At 32.1% G+C, this 27,250-nt stretch overlaps 1 protein-coding gene across 1 annotated transcript; it reads left to right on the plus strand.

Moving 5' to 3' along the window:
* The first annotated feature begins 1,484 nt into the window (after window positions 1-1,484).
* Window positions 1,485-25,857, plus strand: LOC132760354 (U3 small nucleolar RNA-associated protein 18 homolog). The gene is made up of 13 exons (XM_060752335.1): window positions 1,485-1,948; window positions 10,777-10,862; window positions 11,256-11,351; window positions 12,008-12,075; window positions 12,584-12,711; window positions 13,221-13,304; window positions 14,001-14,169; window positions 14,524-14,624; window positions 20,263-20,353; window positions 21,295-21,418; window positions 21,741-21,915; window positions 24,574-24,716; window positions 25,721-25,857. Exons 1-13 carry the CDS (start codon window positions 1,730-1,732, stop codon window positions 25,743-25,745), a joined length of 1,509 nt encoding a protein of 502 aa, XP_060608318.1. The 5' UTR covers window positions 1,485-1,729; the 3' UTR covers window positions 25,746-25,857.
* Window positions 25,858-27,250: the final 1,393 nt, after the last annotated feature.

Here is a 27,250-nt window from a genome sequence, read left to right on the forward strand (position 1 = left end):
CCCAACACTTGAGGGTCATTATAGAAATATCTTGTCTACACATTAAAATCCCAACACTTGAGAGACATAATAAATATATCTTGTTTATATGTTGAAATCCCAACACTTGAGGGACATTATAGAAATATCTTGTCCGGACGTTGAAATTCCAAGACTTGATAGACGTAAAACATAGCATGTGTATGTGTTGAAATCCCAACACTTGAGAGACATATTACATATATCTTGTGTCTGTGTTGAAATCCCAACACTTGAGAGACATAATACATACATCTTGTCTATATGTTGAAGTCCCAACACTTGAGGGACATTATAGAAATATCATGTCTAGACGTTAAAATCCCAAACATTGAGAGATATACTACATATATCTTGTTTATACAAATTTCTTTTCTACTGTATATGTTGAAATCCCAACACTTCAGAGACCTCATACATATATCGTTTCAATATGTTTAAATCTTAACACTTGAGAGACATTATACATATATCTTGTCTACATGTTGAAATCCCAACATTTGAAGGTCATTAGAGAAATATCTTGTCTAGATGTTAAAATCCCAACACTTGAGAGACATAATACATCTTGTCTTTATGTTGAAATCCCAGCATTTAATAACACTAAATGAGTCATTATAGACGTTTTTACAAGATATATATGTTTGTTCAGCAAAATAAAATGTAAATATAAATGTTAGTATTTAATTATACTTCGTTTCTAATAGATTATTTACAACTGTATCGCCAGTGTTATTTTACTTTATGCTTTTTTGTCCGTTTACTTTCTTTATCGTCCGCGAGTGTCCTATACTGTATATGCACGTAAGAATAGTTTTAGATGAAGACGTAAAAAGTCTAACTACCCTTACCATTTATTGCAATATCTATACGAAGAAAGTTATTTTTGAAGGATAATGGAGTAACAAACATGAATTATCATATAAAATATAAATGTATCTATAATAAAACGTAATAAAAGTGACATAAAATTCAATCTTTTTTTAATTCTTTCAAAGCACTATTAACTAAATTTATCAGATTTCCATTATCACGGATTTTAATTGTAAATTAAAACACGTGCCATTATATCCAATTATTATCAAGCTACCATCGCCAAATTAACCATCTGCTATTTATATCGTCCGTGTTTCGCACTTTCTCTATAATTATTGTGAGTGTTTAGACTGTGCCATTGTATACACTCAAGTGTTGGGATATTTTGTTCCTGAAGTGTTAATATATAGTCAATTCGAAGCCTCTCCTCATCCTGATCGAAGTTCCTATAATGTCGTAAATTTATATAACTAGAATAGAAATTATGCGTTGTTTTTGAGTTTTAGTATGGAAATTATGGATATAAAACTAGTTCAGAGATCCTCTCAGTTACAAAAATAAGCGAATTGAATTAAATTTAAAAACAATAAGTCGTAAAATATAAGTAACGACCACTTTTTGGTATCAAAAGTCGTTTAGGCAAAACGCAACTAAGATACAAGAGAAATGTTTGTATTGCTCACAAACCTCTATTTACTTGATGTTATACAGTTATTTTGTGAAGATAAGTGTACAAATTAAATGACTGATTAAAACGATGCATATTGTGGGATGTTGAAATACTTAACGTTGTTTTTTGAAAGTGTAAACAATAAGACCTTTTAATTTATTGTGGCGTTCAACCTAAAACACGTTTTTCACTAGCAGTATCATTAAAATATCGTTGTCCTTAAAAATGTTACGAAGACCAAAACATGTCAAACAGACGAAACAGGAAGGAAAAAAGAAAAAAGCCGACAAAAGGACATATGACAGTCCACCACTTACAGGGAAATTGAAAAAGCATAAACATGATTTTCAGTTCACACAAAAGGATTCAAAAGAGCAAAACCTTGAAACACTTGTGTTTGGTGGAGAAAGGGAACTTATCGATGAATTTGAAAAGATAATAAAGGTACATTTGTAAATGTCTCAGGTATCCTGTTTCAGTTGTCATCATGGTCTTATTCACACCCCGAGTGTCTGTGTATCTGGCTATATCCTGGAATATATATATATATATATATATATATATATATATATACAAAAAATGAAAACAAGTGCCGGAAAAAAGTCACATATAAATAAAACAAAAAACACAGTCCATGAGTTAACTTATTTAATTATTTGCCTAATATATATATATATATCAGGGCTCATCCTGGGGGGAAATTTTAGGGAGAAGTGACTTCCTCGCGAAAATTAGGGAGAAGGGAAACAACCCAATGTGTATGCATTAACATGCATGGCTATACATCCTTTAATTATAATATAAACACAATTAACATCACTTATAATATTTCTCCAGTTTATTAATTAATAGTAGATTAATTAATAGTAGTATTAATTAAAAGTAGATTAATTAGTAGTAGATCTGGCAATGGCATCTAAATCATGTTTTTGAGCTGCAAATATGAATATAAAAAATTATTTTTGATATCTATTGATCAGCTATTTATAAGCTTTCTCTAAATATGTGTTTATGTATTTTCATGTACATTTGTTGATAATAATGTGTTAGAAAAGATGTGATGATAAAATCAATTTCATATTTTTTCTTTCCTCACTCTTATTAGAAGATGAAGTCACCTTGGATATTGATTAGTAAAATCTGTTCTATTCTGTTCTGGTAACAGAAATTTCTTTGAAACATTGATTCTCCACTAAACGTGCAAATTAGAAAATATTCTGTCCCTCGAGTATATTTTGTTGCACTGCAGTTGAAAAATACTTTTTGGGCATTCTATTGCTTCATTTCATAGTCATGTATGTAAAGCATTCAAATTAATGACTTAGTCTGTTGGATTTATACGAAAATATTATCATGCAAAGGTGCTGTATAACCCATTATGTAATGTCCCCAGGCTTGGGTCCCTTATTACAGTTGGTTTAACATATTTTAACCTGAAACATGTGTTGAAGAAAAACTGCTTTAGTATTAAGTTTTAGTTTAAATGTCTAAGTGAGCGATTTTTATTGTTTTCTACAGTGAATTTGAAAAAAAGTTACCAGCTGAAATGCATGTCCCTCATATATTGAACAGATACGTTACCACACTTCAGGTAAACCCGAGTAAGAGTAATATGAGCTTGTAACATATTAAAAGTTTGCTTTTGAACTCAAGTTTTATCATATTTCATTATTCAAAAATAATTTTGACGACAATATTCATGCTAGAACCACAATGACTTTGCAATGATGAGGCAATTTGGATTATACTTTAAAGTGAAACAGATACGTTACCATGATATCCCAACGAGAAACATTTACTATTACCAGTACTTAAAAGTAGGATCCCATTTATGCATTATTAAAATATATGCTTTACAAAACTTAATATTTCAATATATTTGGCAAACATATGTGTATATCTGATATATTTTAGATTTTTGACCAACAGATACGTTACCAACAGATACGTTACCAATATTTATTGTTTGAATCTTAATTGACGATTTTGCTCAATTTTGAAATGATTTCATGTAAAAAATCACAGCATAACGTACGTGTAGCCGATAAATGATGCTTTGATCTCGATTTTATTGGAAAACTGAAAATGTGAATCAGGAATTTGAAATTAAGGATTAGTGAGTTTTCTTGAAAATAAAATGTTGAAAAAACTAGAAAGAAACATATAAAGATTTACTGTTTTATTTCTTGGAATAAATATATGTTGATATCTTTTTGGTTTGCAAAATTTGTATTAAAAATAAAATGTTAAGGACTGTATAACTTTTGGTAACGTATCTGTTTATCATAGTAACGTATCTGTTTAGAAAGAGATCTGAGTACTGTTAAATATATATAACTAAATCTTCAACAAAACTTTGGTTTAAATAAGTAATATATGGTTAGGCAATATATAACAGCACTGTAACGTAATGAAATCAAAGCACAGAAGGCGCTGAATTTGTTTGGGTCTCAGAATGTAAGAAAGGTGCAGGTTGTGAGATTATATGTTTAGTGCCACCAATGCTTTCCAGCGTTTTAATTGTAGTAAATTGGCTATTAGACTAATTGCAACACTGATATTCAATCCAATGTTTATTTGACTTTAACAATTTAAAAAATGAGTAACCTTTACTGGGATTTGAACTCCAGACCTCTCGCTTCCTAAGCGAGCCCGAAAACCCTTCAGCCACGGTGAATTTATATGTGAACGGCCTGAAGAAAACCATATTATTCTAAATTAGGGCTTGTAACGACTTTAACTGTTGTTTAACACAGATGTAAATAATCCTGGAGCTTACTAGAAGCATGTATATTTATAAAGAATCAAACGGCTGCAAGTTCTGTGGTATTTTCTGATCTTTGCAATCTAAATCGTACTGTATATCTGTATGCATTTTCCTGTATAAGTTTATTTTTATGTATTATAATTCCTTTTGTAAGGCACCAGAGTTTGATACATACGGAATTCTGCATAACTAGAGTTGCATCAAAAAATCATTTATGTTCTTTTTTTACGACAGCCACACTTTATCTTTGTATATCATGGCTACTTCCTTAACAAAAACACTTAAAAAAAAAGAATTTAACAAAAAAAAAATTTCCTCGCCTGGATTCGAACTCGAGACCTCTCACTCACGAGGCGAGCGCGTTACCACTGTACCACGGAGAAGTTATACACAATGCGTCTGAATAATATCAAGTCATTCTAAATTTAGAACTTCCATTGCAGTTCGGGTTTGTAATCCTTATTAATTTCGTGGTATTTTGTTCAGGGTAAACCTGTTGTTTATAATTGAAGTAAATATTTTAGCAAAAATCCTCTCGCCCAAACGGTCCGGCATGTAGAATCTATAAATTCCACTACTCGGTTTGTGTAGTATTCGGTAATCAACATGGCTAAAAATAGTATTTTCATTGATAAAATCATATTCATCCGCGTAATTTGTGATTGTGCATTTATTGACAATTCTATAAGCCAACGCTATTGTTTAACTTTAAATGCGTTGTAATTTGTTGGATACTTGTAACAAAATAAAATATTTCTTTCTTTTAAATCGCTAGTTTTTAGCTGTTTTGAGAACTACTTGTTGTTAGGTTTGTAGTAAACTTCTGTGTCAGAGATTGAATGTCCGCTTTGTATTTAGTTATTTTCGATCAGAAAATACAATAAAACAATATTAGAAATCTTTGACCATTCGGGAATTACTTTGCTTGAAAATTGATGCGCCTGTCTTTGACCATCTTTACGCAGTGATCTCCCCTGAATTTTTCGGCTTTAGTGTACATACAAAAGGGAAGTAACCGCTCCAAAAAAGTGGACTACTTTCGGCATTTGCAATTAACAACATTAGACTCTGAAATTTTGCTACCATTATTTGTTTGGTCTGACGACCCAAACAAATAAAAAAACATATTAAATTAAATTATTTTTAAATGAATGCCCGTTAGTTTCTAATATTTAGTCAGGGTCGTATCAAGATTTTCTGTCTATGGTAGGGATGGACTAATTGGATATAGCTCAAAATCTTGGAAGTGCACATATATATGGATTGATTATTACTTTGTCTTAGTTGATTTTTTAAGCGGTACCATTGTTTCTGATATAATTTTGTTAAATGTAGATAAGCATATACACGTAGGCTTACTTATATCACGAAGTATATCGAGATTGTACCAGTATATAAAGAAAAAGTATATAGAAAAATAAAGACAATTGAACAGCAGATGAACCAAAAAGACAACAGAATGTCAATTCACACTAGTTAGTCTATGAAACACTCATGTTAATCTAGCTAATAAATATTCTTCTAATAGATGAGTGTCTTTATTCAAATGTTCTTGTTAAGTTCAATCGGTTTCTTAAAGTCACAATGTTATTTGACTATTTGAAGCTACACATAAAACAATAAAACCTAAAAAAAACTTTAAATGAAATTGTGTGTTCTGTTTAATATTAAAAGTACTGGTTCAGACATATTATTTATTGGTCAGTTGTTTAAAAAGCTTTATGGATATCTATCTATGTATTCAGGGTTTTTCATAATTTTGTTCATAGAAGAACTGTGAAACAGATACGTTACTATGATTTAATATTTGTTTCCACTTAGCGGAATATATTTATACTATTAAGTAAATTCGAGCAACATTGTGTCAGTAGACAAGTATGGAACATCAGTATTTTTATTGACCAAAAATGCTTTTATAAGTAACTCATGTATTTGGAATAAACAAGTCTGATTAAGAAGTAACATTTTCACCAGCTTCAGTTCACAAGCTATTCATAGACGTAGATTTTTTTAAAAATACATATTAATGCATATTATTTTGTAATATATACTGGTGCTATAATGCTGAAAGAATGATAATAATTTTCTAAATCGTGTATATTCATGCTAATTATTTCTATCTAGTCTCTGAAAGCAATTGGAAAAATGGTAACGTATCTGTTTTTGCACAAATCTCGAATTCTTGGTAACTTAATTTCAGGAAATATTACAAGTTTTTTGGTGAAATGTTAAAAGAACCAGTATGTGTTCAATGTTATACATGAGTTGTACCAACTAAAAAAGGTGTCTGGGTAACTATTCGCAAATGTCAATAATTCACTATTACTTACAGCCTAATTTGACTGTTTAGTGGAGAATCAATGGAAAGTCCTGAATGTTGTAATGTCAGATTTATATGCATATAATTATGCTTATAAAACAATTTTCAAACATCAAAGAATATGTAAAATATGTACTGCAAACATTTGTGCACATTATATTTGATCACTAAAATTACATACATTCATTTCTTATTGAAAAATTTGACTGAGAAATTGTAGAAAATTAATTTCTAATTACCTCCCTTTATTTTCATGAAATGTTAAATTCGGTAATATCTTTATAAATAATGCTTTTTAAAATTTACAATATTGATAAATCTTAATCTGAGCGTCATATTTACGACATTAAAACAAATATGTATATTGAAACAATAAGAACTCTTCTTCTTGACAAATTTTGTTGTTATATACGTTACATGATATACGACCGATATGTAGTTTAGCCACGTCAAATTTGGCATTTCTACAAACAGAACAATGCCAACAACATACCAATCGCAAGATTTTTGCGAAATGATTTTCTTAAATTTTCGCGTAGGTGTATCAGAATCAGTAACTTTCTTTTAGTTTTAGTGCTAGGGTTGGGCATTTCGCCCTGTAGCCATGACGTGAGCGACATAACAATTTTACAGTAAAAATTTGATGTTAACATGATTAAGTTTTTAATCCGGTCGCTGATCATTAATGAAATTGGTTATTTTTAATTGACTAACAGTTTTGTGATAGCCGTGAAAAATCCATTGCACATCGCCTTTACTCGGGTTAAAAACCCACCATCGAAGTGCATCGTGTATATTAATTAGGGAAGATTGCACGTGTTTTCAAAATCGGGGAAAAAAAATGTATAATTATCGCCAAATCCCGTATTAAACTCGCAAAACTATCACACAATTATACCGTTTCGGGCCGATGCTCTCATTATTTACTGTTTAGAGTAGGCGGTCTATCGCTTCGCTTACAGGTAGAAGGGTAGTATAAAGCGACGCTCTGATTGGATAATGATAATTAGCGGTCGTCATATGGGCGGATACAATCTCTGCTCTTTACATCGCTAAGTAATTACTATTTGGGAATTAAGATTTTATCGGCGATGTTGACTTCTCTTTGATCAATCGGAAGAGCGAAATTGGAATATACACGGCGAAGTTTTTGCCTGAATCGCCCTTCCGGATGAGCCCTGTATATATATATATATATATATATATATATATATATATATATATATATCCAGCGTTTTTTTTCTCTACTTTTGGAATGGTGCCGGTACCAGACAGATTGGGAAAAAAAATGCGTTATTTTGACTATAATTGGGAATTTTTATGATGCATTTTTTCAGCTACAAATAAGATTAGACATCATGAATAAAGATAGCTAACAGCTTCCACTGTCCAGTAGATCTATTGAGTGGTGATTTTTATGAATATGTTGGATTTAAATTATTTTAGAAAAATCACATGGCCTTTTGGGCATTTTGAACAGCCATTTTGGGAATTTAAACAGTGGAAATTGGGAATTTTAATGTCTATTTTCTATTGGGAATAGTACCGTTTTAGGGTAGTAGAAAAAAAACCACTGATATCGTATAATTTATTATATCGTATATATATATACGATAAACTGACCCATTCCTAATCATCACTGGACCTGTCCCAATTCGTACACGGACTTATCCCATTGAATTTGATTGAAGTTATTTTTTTCCTCCAGTATTCAATAACATATTAGGTGCTACCAATGCCTATGTGATGATTTATGATTCAAGCATAACATGTTTCATGAACTATAAACCAGATCTTTCTTGCACTTTGTAAATAAGTAAATGCAGATATATGTATGAGAAAAATGTGCAGCCTGACCGGGACTTGAACCCGGGACCATCAAAATACCGTTCCGCGGCTCTACCTACTGAGCTATCCGGCCGCTTACACATCTTCTCCCCTATTAAGTGAACAGTTCTGAACTGTGACATATTCCCCTGCTATACTGAAATTCGTCCTCGAATTTCAGAGTTACAGAGCAATGTTAATTAAACTCTGAGCTATATCCAGTCACGGCCTCACGTTGGGCGCCAAATGTCACAGGGTGAGAAAAATGTGCAGCCTGACCGGGACTCGAACCCGGGACCCTCGGAATACCTTACAGCGGCTCTACCTACTGAGCTAGTTTTTACGCTTTTTCACTATATTAAAGTTCTATATTTCTTAATGTTTTTACTTCAAACTTTAAATATAAGTTTCTGGTCATCAACCACATCATATGTGACAAGGTTTACAACTCTAGCACAAAATTTTTCAAAATTACCTCTCTTGAACTTAGAATTTTCATGAAAAAAAATGTCTTGTTTTTTTTAATTACTTCTATAGTTCTAACTTAATGTATCTACTTCAAACTTCATATATATGTTTCTTATTATCACTCAACATTTGTGAGAAGGTTCAATACTCTAGCAAGACTGTTTCCAGAATTATGTCCCCCTTGAACTTAGATTTTTTCCAAGAAATTGGTATTTTTTATTCCAACTTTTTCATTCCTTATAGGATTTACTTCACAACTCCCACATCATAATAATATGACAAGTTTTATAAATCTAGAATCCACAGTTCCAGAATTATCTCCTCCTTAACTTTTGAATTTTTCTTATTCATTCTGTAACTTTCTTATTTCTTCATGGATTTACTTCAAATTCAAAATAAACATTCATTATCAACACCTACATTATATATATACTACGCATGTTAATTACTGGTATATTTGAAAATTGGTATTTTTTTACTTTTCTTCTTTGTGACTTACAATGGTATCTTTAAATTTATAATAATTGTTCTTTGTTCTTTGTTACACTTTTATCATGTATGACAATGTTCATAAATCTAGCATTTTTATTTCAAAGAGTTTAAGCATTTCGCTTTAATATAAGGTAACAGAGATGTTTAAAAAATAAACTTTAGAGTCTCCTTCAGTCTGTCTGTCTGTCTGTTCATAAAAACTGCTCAACATCATGATCATTTTTAAAGATTTTTTCCAATAAATTTACTTAATATAGAGAAAAGTTGAAACATTAGTTATACTTATTCATCCTGAGAAAACTGGATCATTTGATTATATGTTGTATTAACGTAATTTCCTAGGCAGGGAAACTTAACACATTATTTTACTATGATATAGACAAACTTAGAACTAAAAAGATTTCAGTTTATTCATGTCATTCATTCATTCAATGGCATAATTGAATGGCCAATGGCCCATCAGAGTGTTACTGGGGTTTTAACCAGTAGGTGACTTATGGATTGCTTGCAATACTATGATAATTGCTTGTTTTAACTAAAACGTATATTTGTTAGTAATGTTTAAGAAAATTTAATGTGATGCTGATAGTACTTACCACAAAAACTTGTTAGACCATAATTATATGAAGTTGAGTAATTTGGGCCCAGTTGGTTCCATTTTAACTGACTGCATTTAAATCATATTAATTGTATTTGTACAAACGTACATAATCTATCAAATGTACTGTTGATAATGCCATCTATTAAAACCCAAGTTTCTGTCAGTTTATACAAACTGCCGCCTTGCCCTCAAAATGATTTAGCTAAGCAGAGATATGTAACAACACAGTGTTTAATTAAGGAACATCATATACTGTCTTTACAATGTCTGTATGTCTGTGTACATTTAAAACCCAGCCCCCCCCCCCCCACACCCCTAAAAAAACAACAAAAAAAACAACAAAAACTAAACAGCAACAGGGCTCGAATTTAGAACATGAAATTTTCAGAAAAATGCAAGTTCAAATAGAATAATGCGAGTATCTATTGGCATGTACCTGTAACTTCAAGTCATATCAGTATTGGTCTTTGGCAATTTTCTGTTAAAATTTCACTTTATTTGATAGCATACATGTATCGAAATGGATTTTTAGTGATTGCACAATAAACAAAATACTGGTACATGTATATGCATAGGCATAATTACGTATATTGGTAAATACTATGCTGAAAAAATGCAAGTTCTGTTCTGTTTGGTATTAATTTTGTGAGTTAGAATTTCTTGTACAGTAGGAATTTTTTTTAAATCTAGTCCATTATACATATAAACAATTTAAGAAAAAGAAAGAAAAAGCTTAAGATTGTGAGTCATTAAATTATAAAGTCCTGTTAATTTTTAATCTCTTGATATTTCACAAGGATGAGCCCGATCAGAAAAGACAGTTTAAAGTTAAAGATGACAAGAAAAAACCTGTATGGGATGACGATGATGACAATCAGGGGAGGTAATTTCATACTAAAGTTGTTTTTTTTACAAGTTTTCATATCTGCTATATAGAAGTTTTTAACTTGGTAGCAAAGTACATTTTGTAAATGATAATAATAATGTTGGTATGAAGAAATTTGTAAATGTCAAGGCAGCCTAATTCTGCAGAAACTATATTAACATGGAGGTGATTTCAGACCTGTTTTATAGCCATTATCATAACATGTTCTCTTGTTAGAATTATCTATTTTTTATCAGTTCCAAGACAAAAGTTATCATTAAAAATTCCTAAAATTAAATTAATTAAGTATTTCAGGAACAATGTATACATGTAAGTTTATTTAGTAGTGCTGTAAACAATATGTGATCAAAATTTGTTTTTAATGACCCGTTTTCTTTATTTTTTCTGTAGCATTTTACTCTCTAAAGCCAGGAGATTCAATGACATTAGACATGGAGAGGAGAAAAAGATATCTAAGAGTGAATATAGTCAGAGATTAAAGTCACAGTAAGTATTGAAATAACCATAGCAACTTGTCTATATCCATACTTAAAAGGTTTCTTAATGAGAGTCTTTTATACAAGTATAATGTTGATCTATGTGACTGCGTCTTTCTTCTTCTCAGTTGTTGGAAAATTTAATGATCTCTGGGTATTCACTTTGGAATCATAAAATTTGTTAGATTGATGAAAAAAGAATATGTCACAAAATCAGTCATTTTGACTTTTGAGCTTATTTGAATGATAATCTGCTGAGACCTACTATCTAATGTAAAAACAGATAAGTTTGATATAAACTTAAGAAATGCCACTGGAATAATATACATATAAAATTAAATAATGTAGCCTGGAAAAGAAATATTGTATATTCTACATTGTCTTTACTGATTAACTTTGTGAATTATTGTTATGGATTTCCCTTGCTTTTCTTCCATTTAAGCTGTAAAAGCTTTCAAGATTAAAAAAAAATAATGATAATAATAATAAAAAAAATCAACTCTGAACAGTGTAGAGCCTGGCTAGAATGATTTTGATTGTGCATGCTGGCTTAATGGCTGTATGCTGGTGAAAAAGACTATTCAATTTTGCTTAAATGATAAAAGTTGTTTTTTTCTTCTATATTTAATCAATAGATGCTCATATTATTGATTGAACCTTTTTCAGGTTTGAGAGAGTGTCCTCTACTCCTAACTGGGCCAGGCTGCCTTCTGAAAGAGAGAAAAATTCTGATGGTATGGTATACAATTCCTCACTTTGTTATATCCTTTAAACTTTCCAGCAGAAATCGTCTTATAATGCAGCTATCTAGATGATTTTGACTGAATCTGTAGTTTTCTGTTTCTACAAAAAGTGACAGGATATATATTGATGAGGATTGCATTTAGTGAATGTTATTCTCCCTTGTTTATTTTTCATTTCATATTTCTGTATTTTATGTGAAAAGTTTATCTTAAGAAGAAATGACTTAACTTGTATACTAGAGTAGTCTTCCTTTGAGTTTAAAATTATCCATTGTGAATTTTTACATAATTTTTAAACAGATACAAGGAATTTCTAATGTTTTGGAACAAATTTGTTTATGCGGAGCCCTTGTAAAGGAGATTAATTGATGAACAACGAAAATAAAAAAAGGGTACAGAAATTAATCCTAAAAATTTGCCTGACTTAAAAAAATTATTTACATGTAATTAAAGAAAAAATTGCTTGATATAAAAGGTAACTAATGTGTTTTGTTTTAAGATGAAGATAGTGATGTTGAGGACATACTACAGAAAACAGGAACATTTATAACATCATCAACTTCCCTACCTAAAACATTTCTACAGATCAAGCCATGTACAGATTTAAACAAAGAAAGTCCATTAAAGGTATTCACTTAATTCTACCTAATGTCAGATTCTGTTACACTATTTAGCGCTTTAAATTTTATGTAATGATTTATTTGTTATCACTTTGTATATATAATATTGATAAAGGAAAAATATGGTTTATTTTAACAAGCAAGGGCTATGGAAGGGTGGGTGTTCTAAGCAGGTGCATGCATTTGCATGAAATAATGACAATAGGGATGCCAGATGTCTTCTGTCACAAATATATTTTAGTTTTAATCATCATTTTACTTTAAAAGTAAGTGATGATGAAAAAATACATGTGATTTCCTAAAAATTTATTTATATCTGTAGATAAGGTATTTATACAACTTTTACTAGTGTTACAAGTGAAAGTGGACAGTTTTTAGCAGATACAGAATTTTATTTTTCACTTAATTTAGTTTTAAGAATTTTGAGGAAATTTTTTCTTTGACTGTATTTGATTAATTTGAAGCAGAGATAATACTTTGAATTTAGTGTAAAGGTCTGAGATGTTTTAATTTCAGGGGAAAGTTACAGCTTTAGAGTTTCATCCTTCAGCGCAAGTAGCACTTACTGGGGGCTTGAATAATACACTTACGCTCTTCCAGGTAAACTTAATTGCTATTGTTTTTTTATATGCTGTTTTTGATTCTAGGACATTTGTCCCTGAACAGTTGCCCCTACCGCCCCACCACCCACCCAAGATGATTGCCTCCCTTTTTTGTGGTTGGGGACATTTACCCCCTAAAATGTTTTGAAAGGGCAGACATTGGCCCCCCTAAAAATTTTGATGGACAGACATTTGCCAACCAGTATTAACAAATTGTTAAGTGTAAGTTTTAGCTCACATGTTATATCTTGAAATTGTGAAAAGTCTTGTACATGTTTATGGTTTCCCAAAGGCTAAAAGTCGAAACTTTCATGAATGAGAAAGCTAACTGATTGGCTGATTGAAAGCTCACAAGGTGACCTCCTATCTGTCACTATCAGATCTACATTGTACATGTAAACATAAGAAGATCTGAACTTAAGTCAGATTTGTTGCGTCGCAAATATTACTCAATTTCCCAAATCAATTACCCTACTTTAAACCAAATGTGCTAAATTGCATTGAAAATTGAAATGATAAAAAAATCCAGTTTTGAGCCCCCTAAATCCAGCTGAAAATCCAGTTTTGACCCATTTCAATTGTCACATATTGCAGGGTATGTAGATTTAGACTATTTTCGGGAGGACAAAAACTCACATAATATACTAAATTACTCTTTGGTATAAAGTGAATGTTTGGTATATACCTATTACAGGTGGATGGGAAATCTAATTCAAAGATTCAGAGTTTATTCATAGAAAATTTCCCAGTGCTCTGTGCACACTTTACACAAGATGGAGAACAGATAGTAATAGGTTCAAAACACAAGAGCTTCAAGTACTTTGATATGATCAGTGGAAAAGTTATCAATGTTCCAATGAAAGGTAGGGTTTTCTCTGAAATTTTTGCATTTTTTTTTCATTTGGGAAAGTTGCATAATTTGACAATTACATGTGGATTTTTAAGATACATTTCTATTTTTTCCATTAGCCTGTAACTACATTTAAGTTCGGAAAATACATCATATTACATCCGACTTTTTTTCAGACACCAGCATTCATTTAATTGATGATAACATTTTTACTAAGCTCTATATACTCAGAATGAATTTTAATTGTAAAAATTGTGATTTTTTATCAAATTTAAAATGTGAATAAGAAATTGATTTTTTTAGTAATTTTCTGTGACATTCTCATGTTTTTAAAAACAAATTCATTAGATATGCTAATTTTATACAGGTATAGAGGAAACTAATTTGAAAGAGTTTGCTGTGTCACCAGATGGGAAATACCTCGTCTTTTTGGGAAAATATGGAGCTATGCACTTTATTGCATCAAAGGTATGTATGCTCTCTTGAAAATAGTTTTATCATAACTCAGAATGTTTTAACCAAATGGATTCAACCCTTATCCAGTTGACACCAAATAGGATAAGTGTTTGCCACCAGTATAGACCCAGGCCAAACCTCCGGGGCCTATTGCGGTCTAACCAAGCTGTATTCTGTAGATAGCTCAATTTTTGTATTCCTCATTTTCAAATGGACTGTTCCAAATTTGAAGCAAAAATTAACCAGGTTCAGGGTTATATTGACTAGTACATGTATATCAGTGCCTCATATTTCCGTGTTAACCATCATAAACAACTTTAAATCAATAGGCGTCAGAAAGGTGTTTGTTGCCATTTTTGTGTCGCCTTGAAAAGGTGACATATAGGGGTTACTTTTGTCGTCGTTGTCGGTGTCCCCTAAAGCTTGTCCAGAGCATAACTCAGTCACTATAAGTCTGATTGACTTCAAACTTGGTATGCATGCTTCTTTCAATAACCCGAAGTGCAGTGCACAAGGCCCAGTACTCTGCAGTTCTTATTTTTTGAGTTATTGCCCTTTGTTAATTTTCATACTTTAATTTTTATCCGGGCCATTTCTCTTCAACCATAAAAGCTATGGACTTGAAACTTCATAGGATGATAGATCTCATTAAGAAGAAGTGCAGTGCACAAGAACCGGTACTCTGCACTTCCTAATTTTTGAGTTATTGCCCTTTGTTAATTTTCATACTTTATTTTTGTCCGGGCCATTTCTCCTAATGTATAAAAGCCATGGACTTGAAACTTCATAGGATGATAGGTCTCATTAAGAAGAAGTGCAGTGCACAAGAACAGGTACTCTGCATTTCTTATTTTTTGAGTAATTGCCCTTTGTTTATTTTCATACTTTAATTTTGTCCGGGCCATTTTTCCTTAAGTATAAAAGCTATGGACTTGAAACTTCATAGGATGATAGATCTCATTAAGAAGAAGTGCAGTGCACAAGAATCGGTACTTTGCATTTCTTAATTTTTGAGTTATGGCCCTTTGTTAATTTTCATACTTAATTTTTATCCAGGCCATTTCTCCGAAAGTATAAAAGTTATGGACTTGAAACTTCTTAGGATGATAGATCTCATTAAGAAAAAGTGCAGTGCATAAGAACTGATACTCTGCATTTCTTATTTTTTGAGTTATTGCCCTTTGTTGATTTTTTTACTTTATTTTTGTCCTGGTCATTTCTCCTCAAGTATGAAAGCTATGGACTTGAAACATCATAGAATGATAGAACTTATTGATAAGAAGTGCAGTGCACAGAAACTGCTGCTCTGCACTTATTATTTTTTTAGTTATTGCCCTTTGTTATTTTTCATATTTCATTTTTGTCCTGGCCATTTCTCCTAAACTACATTGTTCACAAGGCGACACATCCGACTCGCGGAGTTCTAGTTGATACATGATTGCCATATGTAAACATTAAAATAATGGAATAAACTATGATATAATTGACTTGTCTTTTCTACAATAATTATGCATGGTATTTTCAAGAGCTTCATTCTTTTAACTTTTGTTTGTTTGTTAAACAGTTAAGTACTACAGGAATATGAGGCACTGGTATATGTTTTGTTGCACTAACATACCGGGTAGTTAATTTTCTCTGTAATACAGTCTTCAAATGTATTGCTTTAATATTGTTACTGACATTGTTGTAATAAAGGTCTAAATGATATTTAAATTTATTGTATTTATCATTTACATGTTTTTATCAATATCGTAAATAAGTTATAGACTTTATCTAAATAATGTTTTAATTAAAACTACTGCAATTTATTTTTCTCCAAATCTTTGTTACATAAAAATGCACACCATAAATACAAACTCTGACTATTGTACATGTATTTTTAGGCTAGCCTCATGTTCTTCACTGTTTGTATACTGAAAGGCATGAATTTGTATCCAACTTAGTAGTGGCTTCATTTTGTTTTTGCATCTTTGTGTAAAGATTTTAAATGTTCATTTGGTCAAGTTAAACTAATCGATTTATCAAGAAATTTTTAAATATTGTAATGCATTGCAATGCAATATGATTCAGTTGCCAACAAAATTGATTTAATTAAACTTTTTTAATGATACATGTATTTCATTGTTGTTGTGTTGTTTAGAAATCTTCTTGATCTCATTGAATGGTAAATATGAGACTCATTGAGCAGTCTACTACCTATAAAAAAATAGAGGATATTGCATCAGTGAAGGTTTAATACTTAATTTATTGAACAAGTTGAATAAAATCATATTATGCAAGCCTCTGGCGAGCATAATATTATTTTATTTAAGGAGTTCAATAAATTAAGTATTGAATCTACACAAATTTAATGTTCAAAAAGAGAATGGTTTACAGCTAAAATGAGTCAGTTTTCATTGACGCCTCTATAGCATAACGCTAACATTAGCGCGCTCTAATGCTATGATTGCTCAAATGACGTCACGTCAAAGTGTTATTAGACTAGTGTAATATTGTTTTTATTACATGGCCCAATGATCATGGCTTTATTACACCCCTTTACCGTGGTTTATGTGATAAAAGAAGTTACTACATAATATACATGAATATCAAGTTTTATGCTGCTTGCTTGTTCACTGACTTATAACAGCTATATCCCTTGTTATAAGGCTACTAGAATCTTCTTTTAATGTTCAAATGAAATCTTTAACTGTTACTCCACCTATGACAACTTTTCTTCAAGGAATTGTATTGTATCCTAAATATAATTTGAAACCAAGACATTTTGGTAGGGAAACACATGTTCTACCACTGGACCACTTTCTTCTTTGTGTGTACTTTTCATAAGATGTTACAGCTAAATATATGTACATGATTTAATCTAGCTTTAAGCACCGGCTTTCCATAAAAAATTACCTGTGACTGTTAAAATATACAGAATTTTTCACTTACTTCAGTAGTAATGGTATAATTTTAGATATAAAAATAGTAAATATTTTGGGTAATACATTCACAGTTTCATCTTAATTGTAAATATTTAACCATTATAAAATTCTATTTTTATGCCCCCGCCATGTAATGGCCGGGGCATATAGTGTTACCCTGTTCCGTCCTTCCGTCCTTCTGTCATTCCGTCATCATCAGTTTCCGTTCAATATCTTAAGAACGGTTGCACACATTCAACTCAAATTTGACATATGGATATGTCATGAGAAAATACAGGTCAAGTTTGAATTTGGTCATGGTTCGATGATTTTTGGCAGAGTTATGCCCCTTTTACTTTGAAAATAATATGAAATTTCAGTTTCCGTTCATTATCTCCCCAAGGGTACAACACATTCAACTCAAACTTGATATATGGATATGTCATGAGAAAATACAGGTCAAGTTCGAATTTGGTCATGGTTCGATGATTTTTGGCAGAGTTATGCGCTTTTTACTTTGAAATAATATGAAATTTTCAGTTTCCGTTCATTATCTCCCCAACGGTACATACACATCACCCTCAAATTTGACATATGGATATGTCATGAGAAAATACAGGTCAAGTTCAAATTTGGTCATGTTCGATGATTTCTGGCAAAGTTATGCCCCTTTTACTTTGAAAAATAATGTGAATTTTCAGTTTCCGTTCATTATCTCCCAAAGGTACAACACATTCAACTCAAACTTGACATATGGAATGCGTCAAAGGAATGCGCAGGTCAAGTTCAAATTTGGTCGTGGTTCAATGATTTTTGGCAGAGTTATGCCCCTTTCACTTTGAAAGTAAAATATGAAATTTCAAAGTTTCCGTTCATTATCTCTCCAATGGTACAACACATTCAGCTCAAATTTGACATATGGATATGTTTTTGGAATGCCCAGGCCAAGTTCGAATTTGGTCATGGTTAAATGATTTTTGGCAGAGTTATGCCCCTTTCACTTTGAAAATAATATGAAATTTACAGTTTCTGTTCATTATCTATCCACAGTGTTACATATTTCAACTAAATTTGACATATGGATATGTCAAAGGAATAGGCAGGTCAAGTTGAAATTTGGTCATGGTTTGATGATTTTTTGGCAGAGTTATGTCCGTTTCACTTTGAAATAATATAGATACATCTTAGGAATAAGCAGTTTAAGTTTTGAATTTGGTCATGGTTCAATGATTTTAGACAAACTTATCTTTCCTGAATGTTGGAAAAATTTTGAATTTTCAGTTTCAGCACTCATACTTTTAACCATTATTTTGGCTACAAATATGCAATATGCTATTTTTAAAAGGTTAAGACTGAATAATTTCAGTGCCTTGAACATTGTATGAAAACGGTTTGTGTTAACATGGAAAAGTTTTAAGGGCTTTGAACTTAAAATGAAAGAAATAATTAATGCACCATCTGAAATTTTGGCTGCATGCGGGGGCATCCGTGGCATGATGACACTTTTCTAGTTTCTTAAGTTTCATTTAGAAAACTTATTTTACTTATATAAAAGTGTGCAACAACATAAATTTTATGGGCTTTTTCTCCTGCTTTTACATGTACATGTATTTTGGGTATTTTAAGTATAGGTTTGTGTTTTTTAACTCAAAAATGAAATTAAATCTGTCAATAGCAGCACACATACAAAGTGGTTGAAATTATGTCTTTAACCTTTACACCATGAGAGTGTTGTATGCTGAACAGGATGGTATTTAATGACATCTTTATACCAATTAAATGAATGAAATATACCAAAGAATTTAAAAACTAAATGATCAAAAATAATTTCAACCGCTAAGTTACATTTACAAATTTGCAATCTGGTGTGAACAATGAGATAAGTCCTGGTCAAATAAATCACTATCTTGAAGGAGAGTTACTATACGCTACATAGTAGATTAAAGTAAAGTTATAAATAGATTTAAATCGTACAGGGGAAACAACTAAGGAAATCATGTTCTAATTTCTTCCATATTTGGGCGTTTACTTCCCTTTTGTGCTTTAAACAGGTAAAGAATCAATCAATATTCCAATATTTGATTGCGTACAGTGTATTTGAATCCAAATTAAGTAAACTTCAATAAGGTTTAATTTTGTGATGGCTTGTAAAGACTTAACAAGAAGTTACAATAAATAATTTTCACTAAAAACTATTTTGACTATAATAGGTAAATTCTTAAACAGTATGTGATGTAAATGAAGCATAGTATTTAAACTGGTCTAGATGTTGTGAGAGTTACGGACGGATGGTTAGGGGAAACGGACGCTCCTAATCCATCTAAATTATTTGGAATCCTCACTTAATGTTCTGAGTGAGGACAAAAAGAACAAAGTTGTGTAAATTGTAGATTCTGTAAAGATAGTCGTAGTAATTCTAGATTTTTGTATTATTATATAGCCATTTTGATATCAAATAGGCAAAATTTTATTTCCTTCAATTAGTAATTATCTTTTAAATATTGGCACTTCTTCCCTTAGCAGGTGAACATTCTTAGTCATTCTGTTCTGTTCTGTTCATTATTAATTATTTGTATTAGAAAAGTGAGGCCAAATATCAGGTCAACAACAACACAGCACATTTATGTGGCCTGATCATGGTCTGCACTGTTTGCTAGCAGTGTAAGATGGACTAGTTCATTTAATATATTTTGCATTAAATTTTTAATATAAACATTTATATTCAACAATATATTTTAATTTTTCAGTCAAAGGAATGGTTGTTTACCTTAACAATGAATGGTAATGTAACGTCAGTAGATTTTACCAGTGATGGCAGACAGATGTTCTCACATGGTGGTATGTGTGATCAACTTTATTAAATTTACATTTACAACTCTTGTAAGTGATATTGTTATCTTACGAAGAAGTGGCAAACTTGCTAATGTTCAACTCATAGTATAGTTGTCAATATTGAGGAGATAGCTCTCTTAGCTTGTAAAAATAAATAGCTTTCAATTAGTTAAATGCTTTTAGACAAATAATTTATAGTTACATGCATTATCGTTATGCTTTCTTACCAGTTAAATGTTTTTCAGACATGCAAATAAACTCATTTAATGTTGCATTTATGCTGAATTTTGCCTATATACTCAACATTAATGAGTAGAGTATATTTATGATGAGAAAATAACAAAATATAGATGCTGTTATACAAACATTAAGATAAATGCTGTAAATAAATAGACTTAAATTTATAGACTCTGTATAATATGACAACTAAAAGTGATAATACTTAAGAATGTTTCTTACTGCCCATTTTCATTAAATGTTTCTATATGCCAGTTGAAGAGCATCAGAATGTCCAAAAGACATGAAATGTTTTACATTATCTATGTTGAAGTTTGCACAATACATTTATAATTTAGTTATTAACAACTTCTGCTTTTGCTATGTATAAAATAAGTTTTAATATATATAAAGTTTTTACATAGCATTTATATACATGTAAATAAACAAAATATATGAGCCGTGTCATGACAAAACCAACATAATGGGTTTGCGACCAGCATGGATCCAGACCAGCCTGCGCATCCGCGCAGTCTGATCAGGATCCATGCTGTTCGCTTACCAACTCTATAACAAATAGAGAAACTAATAGCGAACAGCATGGATCCTGATCAGACTGTGCGGATGCGCAGGCTGGTCTGGATCCATGCTGGTCGCAAACCCATTATGTTGGTTTTGTCGTGACACGGCTCATATATGCTTATTGCTGAGACTTCTTTGGGATATTTTAGATGCAGGTCAGGTTTATGTTTGGGATTTACAATCACGCGAGTGCATCCACAGATTTATGGACGATGGTTGTACACGTGGTACTTGTGTAGCAGTTTCTAAAAATAACCAGTATCTAGCTTGCGGGTATGTGTCTTCATTAATTTAAATATTTTGGAGATTGACATTTATACTCATATTTTTAGCTCTTCTTTTGCAATGAAAGGGAGTGAACTGTCCACAGGGGTGTATATATACATACATAGACAGCATATCACTGATGTTTTCTATCTTATATTTAGAGAAGTGTAATGAATTGACCCAGTAGTGGACTAGTGGTTCACTCTCAATAAACATGTATATATATGTACACCTTAAAGTCATTGTTGTTTAAATTCACATTTTAGTTTCATTGGAATTAGGAAATTGGAGAAAATTGTAAAGAAACGTGTTCTTTTCTGTTACACAGGTCCAACACTGGGGTTGTTAATCTGTATGAACGAGAGACATGTCTCTCAACAAATGACCCAAAGCCACTAAAAGCTATAATGAACCTTACATCCAGCTGTTCTCACATGAAGTTCAACTCTACATCAGAAATGTTAGCCATTGCCTCTGATTCAGATGATAAAGCTGTCAAACTTGTAAGTATTTCCTCTTACATGTTGCTCCATTAAGGTTGATGGGGAATTATGGCTTATTGGTTAAAGTGTCTGCCCCTTCACGGGTCATGTCCATATTTTTAGCTCACCTGTCACAAAGTGACAGGGTGAGCTTTTGTGATCGCTTTTCGTCCGTCGTCCGTCCGTCGTCCGTCCGTCCGTAAACTTTTACTTTAAATGACATCTCCTCATAAACCACTAAGCCAATTTCATCCAAACTTCACAGGAATGTTCCTTTGGTGGTCACCTTTAAAAATTGTTCAAAGAATTTAATTCCATGCAAAACTCTGGTTGCCATGGCAACCGAAAGAAAAAAACTTTAAATATCTTCTTTTAAAAAACCATAAGAGCTAGAGCTTAGATATTGCATGAAACATCTTCTAGTGAGTGTCTACCAAGTTTGTTCAAATAAAAGCCCCTGGGGTCAAAATGGCCCCCCCGGGGGGTCATTGATTTCCCTATATGCATATAGTAAAACTTTAAAAAATCTTCTTTAAAAGAACCCAAAGAGCTAGAGCTAAGATTTTAGCATGAAACATGTTCTAATGGGTGTCTACCAAGTTTGTTCAAATAAAAGCCCTGGGGTGAAAATTTGGCCCCGCCCCGGGGTCATTGATTTTCCCTATATGCATATAGTAGTTAAAAACTTAAAAATCTTTCTTTTTAAAGGAACTCAAAGAGCTAGAGCTTAGATATTTGGCATGAAACATCTTCTAGTGAGTGTCTACCAAGTTTGTTCAAATAAAAGCCCTGGGGTCAAAATTGGCCCCGCCCCGGGGTCATTGATTTTCCCTATATGCATATAGTAAAAAAAAAAAAAACTTAAAAATCTTTTTAAAGAACCCAAAGAGCTAGAGCTAAGATATTTAGCATGAAACATGTTCTAATGGGTGTCTACCAAGTTTGTTCAAAAAAAAAGCCTGGGGTCAAAAATTGGCCCCCCCCCGGGTCATTGATTTTCCCTATATGCATATATAAAACTTAAAAATCTTCTTTTAAAGAACTCAAAGAGCTAGAGCTTAATATTTGCATGAAGCATCTCTAGTGTGTGTCTACCAAGTTTGTTCAAAATAAAAGCCCGGGGGTCAAAATTGGCCCCGCCCGGGGGTCATTGATTTTCCCTATATGCATATAGTAAAAACTTAAAAATCTTCTTTTAAAGAACCCAAAGAGCTAGAGCTAAGATATTTAGCATGAAACATGTTCTAATGGGTGTCTACCAAGTTTGTTCAAATAAAAGCCCTGGGGGTGAAAATTGGCCCCGCCCCGGGGTCCTTGATTTTCCCTATATGCATATAGTAAAAAACTTAAAAAATCTTCTTTTAAAGAACTCAAAGAGCTATGGCTAAGATATTGAGCATCAAACATGTTCTAATAGGTATCTACCAAGTTTGTTCAAATACAAGCCCAGGGGTCAAAATTGGCCCCGCCCCGGGGGTCATTGATTTTCTTTATATGTGTTTAGCAAAAACTTTAAATCTTCTTTGAAAAAACCCAAATAGCTAGAGTTTAGATATTAAGCATGAAACATCTTCTAGTAAGTGTCTACAAAGTTTGTTCAAATAAAAGCCCTGGGGTCAAAACTGGCCCGGCCCAGGGGTGTCATTGTTTTTAACTATATGTGTATAGTAAAAACTTAAAAAAAATCTTCTTTTAAAAAGCCCAATGAGCTAGAGCTTAAATGTTTTAGCATGAAACATCTTCTTATGGTGTCTACCAAGTTTGTGCAAATAAAAGCCCTTGGTTAAATTGGCTCTGCAACGTTGGGGTGGGGGTGGGGGTTTGGGGGGGGGGGCTATATACAGGTGAGGCGACCTCAGGCCATCATGGCCCTCTTGTTTCATATTTCACTAGTACTGGTTGGTTTCAGGAAGTGGACTCAAAGTGATTAATATAAGTTGCAAGAACTTGTTTGGCAATCAAGCTTGAATAAATATGTTTAAAGCCGTAAAGTTTTCATGATTTTAGTGTGGCGGCATTCTCTTATGAGTCTCATACAAGAAAATATCTTGTTAGAGATTAATCTGTACTAATTATAAAGTTACAATTCTGGTAGGAGCATACATGTAGCTTAGATTCCAAACAAAAGTAATTTGTTCCCAAGTTCTGTTTCTGATATCTTCAGGATGTACTGTGATATCAAATATATTTTAGAATAATTGTGCAAGTATTAAATAGAAATGATAATTATGAGTGTAGGGTCAATATTGAATTTTTTGAACAAATTGAATGGCCAGTATAATATCATTTTATTGAAGAAGTTAAGTAAATTTAGAAACTCCTTTTTATGCCAATATACAGACCTTTTCTTTTATACAAGTTTTTAGGTTTTATTCTTTTTTCAAACTTCAAACAATACTTTTTGCAGCTGAGATATTGCTTTATACACTTGAACATCAACCTAATGTTCTCACAAAAAGCATTGTATTTATATTTTTTAATCTCCTTTATCATGACACTTTTTAATAATAAAAAAGTGAGATTTGCTTTTGTTGTTTGAATGTCAAGAGTTTTTGGATTTGAGCCCTTTTAGGGACACTAGCATGTTTCCTCATTATACACCAGACCTGGTTAGTTCAGTAAGAACCACAAATGAGTTTTAATGAACAATGCTAAATTATTATATTATTATTCTTTCAGGTACATGTAGCCAGTCAGTCTGTATTTTCTAATTTCCCAGAGAGGTTTGATACAAATTTGAAGGTACCTACAGTGTTAGACTTTTCTTTAAATAGTGGATATTTCACCGTGGGAACAAATAGAGGGAAGGCTTTGCTATACAGGTATGTAACGTTATGTGTAACATATGCTTTTATTTAATAGAGAATGTTGATATTATTCCCCTAGTTCTTGTCTGTGTTAAACTGTTGATGAGAAAAATGCTGCAAAAATTTCTTTGTAATAACTGTGTAATTACAACAGTGTATTTTACTACATGTTTATATACGTGTATTGTCATATCAAGAAAGTGATATTTCAAAAAGTACCGCTGTCGGTTCCAATCTTGACAGGGACTTTGGATTCTTTTATGTAAGGGCTATCCAGCTAGCTTATGGAACGTCAGTGGTTCTACTCAGGTGCCCGTTCGTGCCTGAAATAATGCACAGAAGGGCACCTGAGGTCTTCCTCCACCAGTAAAGCTGGAATGTGGCCATATGACCTATAATGTGTCAGTGTGTTGTAAAACCGAAATAAACAAACAAACAAATATTTCAAAAAGTGTGTTGTTAACTCACACAAAACAATACATTTCCTAACAAAATATTCAACAATGATTTTAGGCATCTGCTCAATCAGCAATATATAACCATTATTCTTTCAATTTAAGTAGTTACCGGTAATTATGATTTAATTGATACACAAACAAAAGAACTACTACCTTGACATTTCAGTCTAGCTTGATATGTTTTAATCTTTGAATTGTTTGGTTACAAATTATTGTAACAATATTATTAATGATTCCATGATAAAAATGATTTTATGACATAAATAATGTTATGATAATGATATTGAGCCGCGTCACGACAAAACCAACATATTGCGTTTGCCACCAGCATGGATCCAGATCAGCCTGCACAGTCTGATCAGGATCCATGCTGTTCGCTATCAGTTTCTCTACTTGTAAAAGGGTTGGTAAGTGAATAGCATGGATACTGATCAGACTGGGCGGATGCGCAGGTGGGTCTGGATCCATGCTGGTCGCAAACGCACTATGTTGGTTTTGTTGTGACGCGGCTCGTATGATTTTATGATATAAATAAGTTGGGTTTATTTTGTTTTCTTTCAGGTTAAAACACTATGGAAACTACTAGATCTTCTGAAATGTTGTATGTTTATTTTTGTTTTAAAATGCAATAAAATATGAATTATAGAAGAAAGAAAATTGTTTTCTTTAATCTTAAAATGAGCACTTGGTGATAAGGGGTGAGGTTTTAGGATCGTTAGTTATTTGGCATAACATTCTGAAGGTCACTGTTTGAATTGGACATTCACACAACTTTGTCAGAACCTTTCTCTTAAAGAGGTCTTACTCAGCTTCGAACATGGGTAACAACAAGATGACCAGGTCATATTAAGTCAAACCATCTTAACACTGTAGAGACTAGTAAATCTAGTTACAATATTGGTTTGTACACTAGGCTAGCAGAATATTTTTAAGAGGGCAACTTTGGTCTTTTAGTCAGGGTTTTACTCGTATTCCATTTAGCAATGATGTAAAATGTAGTTAAAAATAATTTTGGAGTGTCAGAGTGGCATTGCGTTCTTAAAGCTCTCGTTGAAAAAATATATGTCGTGGTATATGTATGCATTATCAGTACAAAACTTTGCTGCTTCAGGGATAGTAGATCGTGTACACCGTGGATATCCGGTAATGCAGGAATGTGAATGTAACGTGGGAAATGTTCAATTATAACGCAAAACTGTTCAGATCTATGACAGAAACAAGCACCGCGGGAAGTAAACGAACAAATATGTTCAAGTAAATCAAATTTAAGGAAATGTATGAGCGCATATGGCTGCTGAGACTTCATATTTTACACATATTATTGGAATAATGCCAGAAATGTGATTATCATTCTTGAGAATGACGACCTGGCTAGTGTAAATGAAGGCGATATGTGCGCCGTCGATATGTATTAATATCAAAAGGTATGTCTATGCCCTGCGAGGGGTAGATACAACATGTAGATATAGTATATTTTGTTTTTGATATTCGGTATACCGTGATATTTTCCTAATCGTGCCATGTTAAACAGAAATTAGCAGATAAAACGTGACCTTGACAATATTTACGAGGTAACGCTGACATCGTGAATAATACACTGAAGCAGCGCTCGTTACCTATTGAAAAGTACCTGAATCATTATTCATCTTCTTTTAGCATTATTTGGCACGAGTAGTTTGCAAAATGTCTAAGATAAACCAAATATATAAATAATAAAGGATTAAATGCAAAAATTCCCTATCAATATTATCATTGTCAAAACGCAAGTCACCTTCAAAACGGCACCCAGGTGTCATTCTCAGGAATGACCTATTTCTTATATATTTGTAACGCTGGTTAAAGTATAATGTTATGGCAGTCTTATGCGCTTTTATGCGCAGTCTATTTCCTTTAAATTGATTGACCTTAAATGATTTATAGGTGTGCATGCAAATACTACAATATGGGTATTGCTTGGTTCGTGGTGAGTTACTAACTTATAGAGAAGGATGTGATAAAATCTAATGTCAATTATGGTCAAATTTACTTTCAGTTTGCTGGGTAGGTTACTTTTGAGAATACTGTTATTGCAATACTTTCGTATCCCTTGCA

Source organism: Ruditapes philippinarum, unplaced genomic scaffold (assembly GCF_026571515.1).
Source record: "Ruditapes philippinarum isolate M1 unplaced genomic scaffold, ASM2657151v2 ctg32_1_1_1_1, whole genome shotgun sequence".
Classification (NCBI taxonomy): domain Eukaryota; kingdom Metazoa; phylum Mollusca; class Bivalvia; order Venerida; family Veneridae; genus Ruditapes; species Ruditapes philippinarum.